Genomic DNA, 13,794 nt, shown 5'->3' with positions numbered 1-13,794 from the left:
TGTGCTGGAAGCTTGCTCCATGACATACTGCTGAAGTTCTACGAGGAGGCATGATGGATTGATGGGTCTCACAGGAGTTTCTCCCAAGAGTGTCATAAAGCTCGCCCTGACCCTATGCCCTGCTTCCCTTCTGCATGCAGCCATTTTCCTTCCTCTTCTCTGTTATGATGCAATGAAGAGGGCCCTTGCTGGGATGCTAGCACCATGGTACCTGGCCTCGCCACCAACATCAAAACCACGTAAATCTTTTGCATATAAATTATCCAGCTTCAAGTCAGATTATAGCAACAGAGAACAAACATTACCAGCCCAAAGTTCAGGCAGAGCAGTTAAGAATTTGAAGTAGACAGGGAATCAAATTGCAGATGTTAGTGTTTTTATCATTATTTTATATTGCTTCTGGTTCTGGGACTCTTGGGTGACATTCACCTTTGATTTGCCCCTTTCCCTCTGCTCAGGCCCAGAAGTAACTGAAAGGTATCACTGGTCACATGCTGAGGATTCTCTTTCTGACCCTCTTAAAATCACTGTGCATATCCCACTATAGAGGCTGAGCCCTAGAAGACAAACAAGAAATCCTGCACACACACATAGCTCTACTTAAACGATAAGGTTTTGTTGTGTTTTACAGAAAACACCTCCAGAACTCCGTGTCCGTGGTTGACTGTCTCACGACAGAAATACAGGATGCAGGTGGAATCTTGCCTATGCTGGGCCCTCAGGTGCCTCGCAAGGAGCACTCCCTAAGCACCGACCAGCACTGACCGCTTTTGAGAACTTGCTTGGGCAAAAGCTGGACTAGGCGTGTGGAGGCTGATATTAGGTCTGGAATCTAAGCTTCTAACTTTACAACTTCTGATTATAGCTTGTTTGGTGCTTTACTTTGAAACTGCAAAGTCACCCATCTACTCTAATATGACCATTTTCAACTTTGGGATTCTATTCACAAACTGCATTCAAAGAAAAAGCAGAGCAGTATCCCGGCCAAGGACACGCTGGAAGACTATTACTTCTCCATTTTGCCACCCTGCTCAGTTTTCCCCTTAAAGGGTCCCACCTTGGAGAAACAAGAGCCCCTACACACAGGGCTGGTCTGGCTTTGTGTTTAGCTGTAGGTTGGAGTCTCGCTGTGTGGCTTACAGTACTTCTTCCTGGGGATGCTAGGGGACAGGACCACTGACAAGGAACGACTAAAAGCTCTCTAGGATCTACACTTTCAAAAAGGTCCCAGATGGGTTCAACTAAAGCCCTCACCTACCCTGTTGATGCTAAAACCTTGTCGATTTGGTAAATAGAAGCACTGGTCAAAGCTGCCTTGCCCAGGCATCTGACCTCACACCAACGGTAAGAAATGAGAGAGCTAAATTTACCTAGACATGCCAACAGCAACTTGTGAAGTTAATTGAGTACTTAAGCAGGCCTCCTCTGCAGAGGGCACAGCCAGGAAACTGGAAAGAGATTGCAGGGGTCTCACACACAGAAGTGATCAAAGGGGTAATTCATAAGCATAGAACAATCTGGAACTTCCTTATCAAACACTTAGGACAAAAGCCAGCAGCAAAAACAAATGGCTTTGATGATGGCAGTCTGATTCCTGAACTATGTCCTTAAAAGAACAGGTCTCTGCTTTTCCCTGAGACCAACTGAACTGGAAAAACAAAACAGGGGCAGAGAGGTGGGGAGGGGAAGGGGGAGTAGCTTTAGGCACGGAACAGCTAAAAAGGTGAGGGGTGAGAGCCAGGTTTTCAACCCTGAGAACTCAGCAGAGGCCCAGATGTTAAACCTGTGAGCTGAGCTCTGAACTACTTACCCTCAAATGTAAGCTGAGCACCTGAAGTTGAAGGGACAATCTTCAAAAGCTCCCCTATGTGAGTCCAGGGTCCTGTAGATGCAGAGGCCGAGGGACACAGCCAATGCTGGCAGCAAAGCCTCCCACTGAGGTGTCTGTAGCCAAGAACTAAAGGAGCTGAAGAAGCATTAAGGGAATGCCTGCAGAGTTAGGCAGGAGGGCTTGTGGGACTGTGCAGGCCTCCCTTCAGTTCAAACTTCTCCATGCTCAGATCTGACAAAAGGAGGCCACCCTTGCAGACCCCATGGCAGAGCCTGAGGAAAATGGGGCTGTGGTCCAATGCTTACTTCAAATGCAGAAGACCTCGAGTTCACAGAAGGAACCTATGATAAATGAGCTTTTACAGCACAATTAGCCTCAAACCAGCCTGGAGGTGGATGCTGCTCTTATAGAAAACAAGCTTTAAGATTTCATATATCAATGTCCTTTCTGATAAAAATGATACTTTATTATAATTTTTTAAATCACAGAACTCGTCTAAAGCTCTCTCTCTCTCTCTCTCTCTCACACACACACACACACACACACACACACACACACACACACACACACACACACACACGTGCGCACACTGATTTCTGGTGCTGATTTTCATACCCCTCAAATTGGCTAACAAGTTATGCCTCAGAGAATTTTCCAGTTCAACTCATACTCAACTTGAAATACCAGGGATCATCAGTCTGGTTTTGTCATACGTCAGTGATGACAGCTGGTGTACATTTGCTGAAGAAATCATTTCTGCTGGCTCAGCACCCCTGAGCTGTGGGCACTGTGTGGTGGGCTAGAATATGGATCTGCATGCCACTCACTACCCTGCCGGCTATGCTCTCTCCTCTCTCACTGCTCTGTTGAATCTCTACAGGGGTTCCCTTAAACACTGTAGCAAAAAGGTATCTACTGGATAGCAGGTGGCTTAGACCAGTACCAATGTTACATGTGAAGTCACTGAGCCTACAACTGTGGGCTTACAATTCAACATAAATATTATTCCAAAGTAAGGAAACAGATGCCTTGGCTGGCTAGGAAAAATGTTTGATTCTTTCTGAAGCTTGCAATCCACGGTGGACTTTTGTTTCATGATACAGTCAAGACAATTATGAGGCAATCTGCGTCACTCTCACAACTAGTAGAGCACCCTTTCCTGTCCCCCTCCACACACACAAATGGCTTCAGACTCCAGTTGTCACATCTGTGGCTAGGATCACTTGTGATTTTGGGTGATGAGTTCCTAAAGCTTGGTTAAGATCAACTGTGTAACTACAATGCTAGATGGGGCCCTCACCTCAGAGGAGTGAGAACATAACCCTTAGAAGAAGCTAAGAGCTGGGCCAGCTACTCTGACGCCAGCAAGAGAAATCCCAGTTAGGTAAGTACTGCTGCCCTCAACCCGGAGCCTTCCTTCTAGTCAGTAAACCATCGTCAGGAGGGCCCAGCCTGAGAAACCCAGCAGTCCTCTTCAGAGAAGTAGGTATTTTAAAAATAGTTAACGCATTTCATGACATATTTCCAGGACAGACCACAGCCACAGAAACACTTTCCAGAGTCGGTCTGCTCAAATGTCTATCTCAAAAGCAAAGGCAGTCAGCCTTCATGAGGTACTGACGTATGTTCTGCCAAAAATAGTCTCCTTTTCCTAAACTTTCTTCAAGTTCAACTATATTATACATCTGTTCTTTTCATCAGCAGAAAGATGACTGTTTTTAACTCCAAACACAATGATGTCCATGTAGAATGAAGGTAGAGTGTGGCTGGCTGCTTGGTCTCTGTACTCAGAACCCAGATGAGATCAGAAGCTCTGTAGTGGTCTGCACACTCGTGTCTTCCCAGGGTCCTTTGCTCAGTTCACATGAACTCGTCAGAATCGTTACCATCCTGCAGGAGACGAAAGAGAGTGTGAAGGCCTTGAGCCCACCAGACAGTTCTTTACAGCCACAATCATGCTAACCCGCAGCCCGCTCTCAGTCCTAATCTCAGGGTGCAGGGGTGTAGAAAGTTAGCAGGAAGATGACTGAGCTCACCAATGTCTGCTGTCATTAGCTCTTGTATGACCAAGGAATATAGCCTCCAAGTTCCTCAACCTCCTCAAGTTACTTTAACTTCCAAGTAGATGGGACAAGAATAAGTACAAGAAACTGTAACTGCAGAGGCGTAGTGAATAGCTAATCATTTAGCATAAATCCTGAACTTTTAAATAGTAACTGAGAGAGCGTTATGGAACCTGTTCTCCTGGAGTGACCTTACTCTCTGAACATAGTTTATGTCATATCAGATCATGAAACACACACACACACACACACACACACACACACACACACACAATTTTAGGAAAGGACCAATCCTCCACAAGTATACAAGTACACCATATGAACAGTAACTTGCTTCCTTATGCCAACAACACTACCATATATAAAATATTTGTGGCCCTAAATCTCAGTATTTTGGACCTCCTGGTTTTCCTAGATTTGTGATTTCACATGAAAGCTGACTGCTTTCCTTCCTTTTAATAGGCAAAGTCCTTAAGACGCCAAATGTGGGCCAGTATTCAAGCTAGTCAGCTTGGCCTCTCCTACCCGACAGCACATGGGTAAAGGGCAATCTTACTGCGTGGCTGACAGCCCCAGGTGCCTTTCTTCAGACACTGGCACGTGGCTGGCTTGTGTAGCAGTAGCCACTGCACTAGTTCCATTGCTATCCGTTACTGCTCAACACCAGTACGCCAGAGGCAGGGCTCGGACTTAGGTTTCTTTTTCTTTTAAGGACCCTTGTTGAAAATGGTAGGAAGACAGGTGAGAGTAGAAAACGCAGTTTCTATAAAGGCTGTTTTTTTTCTGGCTTCATTCCATGAGAGAGCGTTCTCTCTCTCTCTCTCTCTCTCTCTCTCTCTCTCCTACTGCTGCTCCTCTTCCCCCTCTTCTTAAAAAATACTTATTTTAGGAGTTGGAAAGATGGTACAGTGGTTAAAGCACTTGTTATTCATGCAGAAGACCCAGGCTCGCCCAGAACATGTATGTTGGCTTGTAACCATCCATAATCCCAGTCAAGGGGATCCAACATCTTCTAGCCTCTAGGGCACTGCATGCATGTGCTGCACCACTATACATGCACACCAAACACCTATACAAAATAATAAATTAAATTAGATTATTTAAAAATACGTTTATTTTAGTGTATGTGTACATGTACCATATGCATGCAAAAACTCTTGGGAAGTCAGGAGTGGGAACTGGATCCCCTACAACTGGAGTCTTAGGAGATGTAAGCTGCCGTGTGGGTGCCAGGAACAGAACCCAGGTCTACTGGAAGAGCAGAAAGCTCTGCTTACTGCAGAGCCATGCCTCCAATCCATGTGCTTCTCTTTTATTAGCACAAGAATCAGAACAATGGGAAACTTGGCTCAATTATTTGTGTTTTGTCCCAGTAGTAGGACTGACTGCCTCAGAGGCCTAAACTTCAGGAGCAGCGTCAGAGACATCCAACGCCAGCTTCTTTACCCAGCCAACAAGGACAAACAATTCTGTAAGGTCACCCAGCTGGTAACAAAGACAGTGCACGCTCCCCTACAGGGGCTACTCACTGGATGTGTGACAGTTCACACTCCCTTCAGGAGCTACTCATTGGACATATGACAGTGCACGCTCCCCTACAGGGGCTACTCACTGGATGTGTGACAGTTCACACTCCCTTCAGGAGCTACTCATTGGACATATGACAGTGCACGCTCCCCTACATGGGCTATTCACTGGATGTATGACAGTTCACACTGCCCTACAGGGGCCACTCATTGGACATATGACAGTGCACACTCCCTACAGGGGCTACTCACTGGATGTGTGACAGAGCACAGTCCCTACAGGGGCTACTAACTGGATGTGTGACAGTGCACACTCCCCTACAGGGGCTACTAACTGGATGTGTGACAGTTCACACTGCCCTACAGGGGCTACTAACTGGATGTGTGACAGTTCACACTGCCCTACAGGGGCTACTCACTGGATGTATGACAGTGCACACTCCCTACAGGGGCTACTCACTGGATGTGTGACAGTTCACACTGCCCTACAGGGGCTACTCACTGGATGTGTGACAGTTCACACTGCCCTACAGGGGCTACTCATTGGATGTGTGACAGTGCACACTCTCCTAGAGGGGCTACTCATTGGATGTGGATTGGGCAGTTCACACTGCCCAAGGGCAGGTGTTCGGGCACCACAAGAATGTTTAACTATGTGTCTGAGATCCGGGAATGTCCTTGGACAACTATCACATTTCAGATTCCCAGTCCCTCTATTACTCAGCTTACAGATGGGCCTCTTGTCACCCAGTGCTAGCTGATGAGCAGGAGGAATGTAATAGCAACTATCTCTGCCTCCACACACACATTAAAAAAGGACTAAAAATTACAGATCAAAGAGGTTATGCTAAGTGGAAAACTAAAAATTCTGATGAACACCTAGCTCAGACAGAGACCAGGACTCTTCCTGATGAGCTTGCACAGTCCTCTCTCACATAAGCATCAACCTCTGAATGGAGATCAAGTGATCACACTACAAATTAGGTTGTACAATACAAGATGCTAACGGAACAGAAAATGTTCCCAGGAGACTGAAGCCTTTCCATTCGAGCACCTCACCCAGGGCATCGAGTAATGGAGCAGGAGTTGGGGGAGCATTTGTCTCACATCAAACGCTGTAGTCTTGGGACTCTTAATGACAGTTATTTGCATACACATGCATGGCTGGTCCTCTGCATTGGTGGGGTCTATGTCTGCAGATCCGACCAAACATAGAGAGCACTTAGGAATCCCACACACAGGCACTGGCCTTTTTCTTGTCATCATTTCCTAAGCACTACAGTGTGACAGCTATCTACACCTGCATTTACACTGTTTGGTGTAAGTGATAATACTCAGAATATTATTGGGGAGTTAAAACATGAGTTACATGAGACTACTTTTCCATTTCATGAGGGTTTTGAGCACCTACAGATTTTAGATTTTAGTATTCGTAGGGCCTTGGAACCAATGCCTCAAAAATTTCAAAAGATGGTGTGTGTGAATGTATGTGTGTGTACATGCACATGTATACATATGAGTATGTGTGCATGCACATGTATGTGTTTCAATTCTAGAAGAATATGTAAGCTCTTAAAGATGCACATAGGGAACAACAGGTACAAGGTTGAAACACAGGCCAGATTTCAAAATAAAGTTTCAAAGTTTTCAGTTGGCACAACAGAGACAGGAGCATTAGTTTTTACTGAATTTGACTTGGAATCTATCACAGGCCTCTGCTAAGGTTAAAATGTTCTGAGTTTCTGGAAGGCCAAGAATAATATGCCGAGGGCAAAACAAACTCAGGGCTCCAAGTAAGGACTAATGACAATTACCTATGACATGGCCAAGTTAGCATCAGGGCACACACCCTTGTTTACAGGTTACAACAACCTCATGAGGTAATGTCTCTACACTGTGCAATAATCCCTCTAAAAAGGCTAAAAATATAGTAGGCTCAATCCAGTGACAGTTTAAATCTCCTGACTTCACATTCAGTCCTGATGTGCACAGTGCTATTTTGGAAATTTTCAGAAATAATTTATACAGTCATATCTTGATTCATAAAGGAGCCTCAAAAATTTAGTTCTTCACAGACATGGTAGTAAAGATCTGTTCTTTCCTGTTCTTGGACAGGTACTGGACATAAGCAACGTCTAAAATCCTACTGACTCCAATCATGCACTTAACATGGAGTTTGAGTAGATAACCTTAGGCAGGAAACTGAGCTTTCTGTAGTGATGGCAGGTTCTTTATCTGAGCTGAAATAGTAGCCGCCGGCCACACAAAGCTCATATGGCCACACAGGCTCCAAACTTAATTTTCATTTAAACAGCATTTGCAATTCATGTCTAGCATATCTGACAATACAATGAAAGCATACATTTAAAGCCACATTGAGAGAGCCTGAGCCAAGTGTGCGGTGCCTGCTTGTAGTCCTAGCACTGGGGCACGGAGGCAGGAGACTGAGTCTGAGGGTGACTGGGTAAGGGGAGCTTTGTGACAGCCTGAGCAGCAAAGGGAAAACCTGTCTCAAAAACAAAACAAAATCCCGAAACATGTCAACACTTATTCCAGGTCCTAACGAGTAAGAAAAGAATCAGTGCTGGTGTCAGGCTGTTACACACGGTCTCTGTATTTGGTACATTTATTTCTAATTTAAAGGGGCAATTCTGACTCTGTTTAACTATATTGTGACATTTATAGCACCATTAGTAGAAGATATTAATAAATGAAAACTTACTAACTTCCTTTTCGTTTTGTTTTTGCAAAGCCTGGAAATAGTAACAGGAAATTAGAAAGGAGAAAAGAATTGAACTACAGTGCTGTGCCATAGTTTGGGTCTGGAAATGTCCCCAAAGGCCATGTGCTAAAGGCCTGGTCTCTAGCCCGTGCTCCATCAGGGTGAAGTGGTGTCCAGTGTGAAGAAAGTCAGGTACCCAAGGCATGTCTTTCACAGATGCTGGGACTCCTGCCTTCCCCTCACCTCTCTGCTTCTCTGCCGATGGAAGATGAGCAGCTTGCCACGTCCTGTGTTCCCATCACAACGCTAACACTGGACCCAAAGCAGCAGGGCAATGGACCATACCCCAAACCTCTAAAATCCCAAGTCAAAATAAAGCTCCTTTCTTCCTAAATTGATTATCTTGGTATTGTGCTAGAGTAAGAGAAAGCTGATTGGTTGATACACCTTTTAATACTAGTGGGCCTGCCCTTCACAGCAGGTGAGGGATCAGACCCTTTCTTTAAAGTGACCTGTACAAAAGCAAACACAAGACCACAGGGCAGACACTGCCCTACCCCCGCACCCATTCGACCTCCTCTGAGTACCAGCTGCCAATCACGGTGAGCAATCTGAAACACTACAAGAACCAATAACTCAACTACCAAAGACTCTCTGTGAAATATTTCAAGGCACAACATTAGAGCAAGAAACTTACTTGATTTGAGGACATATTCTCAACCTTCATTAGTGATGAGTAGCTCCTAGAAGAAAAGAAAATAGTCATATTGAGGCTATTTCTCAATAAGCATTTTGTGGGCGGCTAGCAACCTAAAACCCAAATGAGGGCACTGTGTCAACAAACATTTCACAGATGGTCACCACGGTGGTGGAAGGCTCAGTGGGCTAAGTGTTCCCACTCTAAAGAAAGCAGCACATGACTGTACCTTTCTGAAGGCCACATTTTCTCTGTGCCCCCTATTAACCCAACTGCCCCAACACCTTTGGTGATTCCTAAAAGGCAGTCCCAGACTTTTGGTCTATATCCAACTCAAAATCTATTTCTCTATGGAAACAAATGCACTTAGTTCTCCTGTTGCCTAGAACAGCATCACAGTCCTCTCCATTTCAAACCCAGGAGCCATTCTGAGCTTTGCCCCTCAACCCAAATACCATCAAACCAAGTCCTACAACTTTACCAGTGAATTTCCCTCTCACTGAGTCCAAGCTTCATCGTCCATGGTCTGGACCCCTGCCAGTCACTGAACTTCTGTCTCCACTGCCTCTGGGTCCCTCTATAATCCACCTTACAATCTTTAGTAGGCAAAGAGCTCTTACTAAAACGTATGCTGCCAGCTGGGTTCATGCCTGTCAGCTGGGCCCATGCCTGCAAAACTACTACTCAGAAGACTGCGGCAGGAGACTGCCACAAGTGTGAGGTCAGCCTAGAGTACACGGTGAATTCCTGGTCAGGCCAGGCTGCAGAGACATGCTGTCTCAAAAACACTCACTCACTCACTCACCCACTCACTCATTCACCCACTCACCCACTCACTCACCCACCCACTCACTCAATCACCCACTCACCCACTCACTCACTCATCCACTCACTCACTCACCCACTCACCCCACCCACTCACCCACTCACTCACTCACTCACCCACTCACTCACTCACCCACTCACCCACCCACTCACTCACTCACCCACTCACTCACTCACCCACTCACTCACCCACTCACTCACCCACTCATCCACTCACTCACCCACTCACTCACTCACCCACTCACTCACTCACCCACTCACTCACCCACCCACCCACTCACCCACCCACTCACTCACTCACTCACCCACCCACTCACTCACCCACTCACTCACCCACTCACTCACTCACCCACTCACTCACCCACTCACCCACCCACCCACTCACTCACTCACCCACCCACTCACTCACTCACTCACCCACTCACTCACTGACTCACTCACCCACTCACCCACTCACTCACCCACTCACTCACTCACCCACTCACTCACTTACCCACTCACTCACCCACTCACTCACTCACCCACTCACTCACCCACTCACTCACTCACTCACCCACCCACTCACTCACTCACCCACTCACTCACTCACCCACTCACTCACCCACTCACTCACTCACCCACTCACTCACCCACTCACTCACTCACTCACCCACCCACTCACTCACCCACTCACTCACCCACTCACTCACTCACTCACCCACTCACCCACTCACTCACCCACTCACTCACTCACCCACCCACTCACCCACCCACTCACTCACTTACCCACTCACTCACCCACTCACCCACTCACTCACCCACTCACTCACTCACCCACTCACTCACCCACCCACTCACCCACTCACTCACCCACTCACTCACCCACCCACTCACTCACTCACTCACCCACTCACCCACTCACTCACTCACTCACCCACCCACTCACTCACCCACCCACTCACTCACCCACCCACCCACTCACTCACCCACTCACTCACTCACCCACTCACTCACTCACCCACTCACTCACTGACTCACTCACCCACTCACTCACCCACTCACTCATCCACTCACTCACACACTCACTCACTGACTCACTCACCCACTCACTCACCCACTCACTCACCCACCCACTCACTCACCCACTCACTCACCCACTCACTCACCGACTCACTCACCCACTCACTCACCCACTCACTCACCCACTCACTCACCCACTCACTCACTCACTCACCCACTCACTCACCCACCCACTCACTCACCCACTCACCCACCCACTCACCCACCCACTCACCCACTCACTCACTCACCCACTCACCCACTCACTCACCCACTCACTCACTCACCCACTCACTCACCCACCCACTCACCCACTCACTCACCCACTCACTCACCCACCCACTCACTCACTCACTCACCCACTCACCCACTCACTCACTCACTCACCCACCCACTCACTCACCCACCCACTCACTCACCCACCCACCCACTCACTCACCCACTCACTCACTCACCCACTCACTCACTCACCCACTCACTCACTGACTCACTCACCCACTCACTCACCCACTCACTCACCCACTCACTCACACACTCACTCACTGACTCACTCACCCACTCACTCACCCACTCACTCACCCACCCACTCACTCACCCACTCACTCACCCACTCACTCACCGACTCACTCACCCACTCACTCACCCACTCACTCACCCACTCACTCACCCACTCACTCACTCACTCACCCACTCACTCACCCACCCACTCACTCACCCACTCACCCACCCACTCACCCACCCACTCACCCACTCACCCACCCACTCACCCACTCACTCACCCACCCACCCACTCACTCACCCACTCAGAGCCTCATCACCTTTGCTTGAAACTTAAAAAAAAATATGATGTCTTGTGTGTATGTGTGTGTAAGTGCAGCAAGCCCGTGGAGGTCAGAAGACAGAAGGAATGTTGTATAAACTGAATTAACTAGAGTTCAGCAGAACTTTGTCAATGTGTTGATTTAAGAGTCAGAGGACACACTTAGCTGAAACTCTCAGCAGGATGCTTACGGCTATTCAGACTCACGTTCTTTTTACAAATTCAGGTAAGAGAAATGTCGCTGCTGAGTGAGGACATGCAAGCAGCACTTACAAGATCAGTGTGAGTCAAGAGGCAAATGCTAAAAGTGTCAGCCATTCCTCCTTGGCAAGATGAAGTAATATTGTGTTTCTAACATAAATCATCCATGTTTCTACATGAAATAGTTAAAGACGAGAAGAAAACAGAAGGGCATATTTTCTTCAATTTCCCCCTACTCCAAACTAAAACCAAGCATTAGCTGTTGTAGTGGTTTGAATGAAAATGACGTGACAGAAAAACGGATGCAGTCAGTGTTCTTATGGCCACCTTCACTAGGATTTCAGGAGCCACGCTGTAGTTTAACTGCTCATTAAAACTGTAGGGGACGGAAGCAGGTCTTGTCACATTAACTACGCTCAATTTCCAAAAGGCAGGAAAGGCATTGAAAGCAGCTCTGTGTTGCTCGGCTGCACATCATGGTTCCAACGGCCCAGCTGAACAGGGCTACACACGCCTATACCTCTTCCTTCCCAACGAATAAGCTGGCATCTGAGGCAGGCCCATGGTGGCTTATGGTGAAGTAGAATCTGTCATTTTGCTCACTCACACCCAACACCTCTATAACAGGGGGATTTACCACATAAACACAACACCTTAAACAACTCAGTCAACACTCCAAGCTTCTATGTGGCCTCCAGCCCAGGGGGCCTCCTCCTCAGAACCCGTGGGGAGAACCCAAGTGAAGAGCAAGGCCCCAGCCCAGTGTACCTAAGCTCATCCATTTCCCTTTTCTTCTTCATTTCTTCTTTCTCTTTCCTTTTCATTTCCTGAATCTGGGCTTTCTTCTCATTCCTCTCTTCGCGGTCTCTGCCTTCTTTCTCTGCTGCTAGGTCCGGAAACTTCTCCAACTTGGTCTTTTCTAATCGGTTCAAGATTTCATTCACTTTCTTCTCCACTGTCACAATCTTTACCTTTGAGGAAGGTAAGAGGAAAGTATTGAGCCGTAATTATTTCTCTCCCCTAAGAGGGCAAGGCTTTGACTTTCCAGGGTTTTAGCCACCCAACTTAACACACATAAGGAGCATGGACACCCAGCTTGGAGTCAGGCCCCACCTCCTGCAGGGGTATGAACACTTACATCCTTCTGCCTGTGAAAGCCTATCTGCCCCACATCCATGTCAGCTGTCTTCTTCAGGTTAGACCATGGCGTGTAAACCACATTAACGTTGTTCATCTTGCAGCCTGTCAAGAGAGACTGTCTTCAACAGGCAGGAAACATGAGACTGAGTAGCACAGCCCTCACCCACAGCAAAACATCAGCCACCCCAGGCAAGGCTTAAGGAGAGCTCACTTCCAATGTCCCAAAGCACCAAAGGTGAGTGGGAAGTTGAACATTATGCCACAGTATTGGAGTAGAAAAAGCAAGGGTCCATGACCTCCAAAAAGTCCCTATTATTGAATGCAAACTTACCATGTACATAGTTTTCAAGACAAAAGGACTGAGTTTCCTTAGACTCTTGAATGAATCTTTGACTCGGTAATGGCTAACTAGCCACAGCCTGGCAATACCCAACCAAGTGGGGAGTGCCTATCACTCACTAACCCCGTCTGGCACTGAGGAAATCAACATGTTTAGGAAGGCTTATTGGGTTAACAGTGAAGCCTTTTCCCCTATACAAAACCTATGAGTCTGAACCAAAATGAGCCAATTTAGCAGAAACCAGCAAGCTTAATGCCTGTCCCCTCGGTCCTGAGCAAGAGAGAACTTGGTAACTACAGAGCTGCCAGCTGAGTGTCCTCTGCATGTTCACCATTCTCTTTAGTCCTCGGCGTGGTCCTCTGGTACTCATTAAGAGTGGAACCTGGGGCCTAGCTCCTTTTCTGCTGTGCTGGGGAAGGAAGGGAATAATCCCATGTCATGACTCTTCCCCTGCTTTCTCTAGAACTCATCAACTCTAAGGACATTAAGAAGAAACCGAGCCAAGAATAAGGAGTCTATAGCTCTTTGGACCATGGTTTACCTGCAAGCCAGGGGCATGGGAAAGAACAAGGCTCTGTGGAAGAGGCTGAA

General features: G+C 47.2%; 1 protein-coding gene across 2 annotated transcripts in view; it reads right to left on the bottom strand.

Annotated features, from left to right (window-relative positions):
• Positions 1 to 2,275: 2,275 nt before the first annotated feature.
• Positions 2,276 to 13,794, bottom strand: part of Ccdc25 (coiled-coil domain containing 25) — a 32,391-nt gene continuing 20,872 nt past the window's right edge. Inside the window, exons 6-9 of one of the 2 annotated variants that reach the window (XM_063274429.1) lie at positions 12,862 to 12,965; positions 12,492 to 12,694; positions 8,840 to 8,885; positions 2,276 to 3,721 (exon numbers count right to left, since the gene is read on the bottom strand). In XM_063274429.1, coding sequence (XP_063130499.1) covers positions 3,692 to 3,721; positions 8,840 to 8,885; positions 12,492 to 12,694; positions 12,862 to 12,965 — 383 coding nt within the window. In that variant the 3' untranslated portion in view covers positions 2,276 to 3,691. The remainder of the gene's footprint in view (positions 3,722 to 8,839; positions 8,886 to 12,491; positions 12,695 to 12,861; positions 12,966 to 13,794) is intronic. The other variant, NM_001108382.1, reaches the window with a different exon arrangement.

Source organism: Rattus norvegicus, chromosome 15 (assembly GCF_036323735.1).
Source record: "Rattus norvegicus strain BN/NHsdMcwi chromosome 15, GRCr8, whole genome shotgun sequence".
Lineage (NCBI taxonomy): Eukaryota > Metazoa > Chordata > Mammalia > Rodentia > Muridae > Rattus > Rattus norvegicus.
Note: the sequence above shows the minus strand (reverse complement) of the source record. Positions and strands in the feature narration are given on the sequence as shown.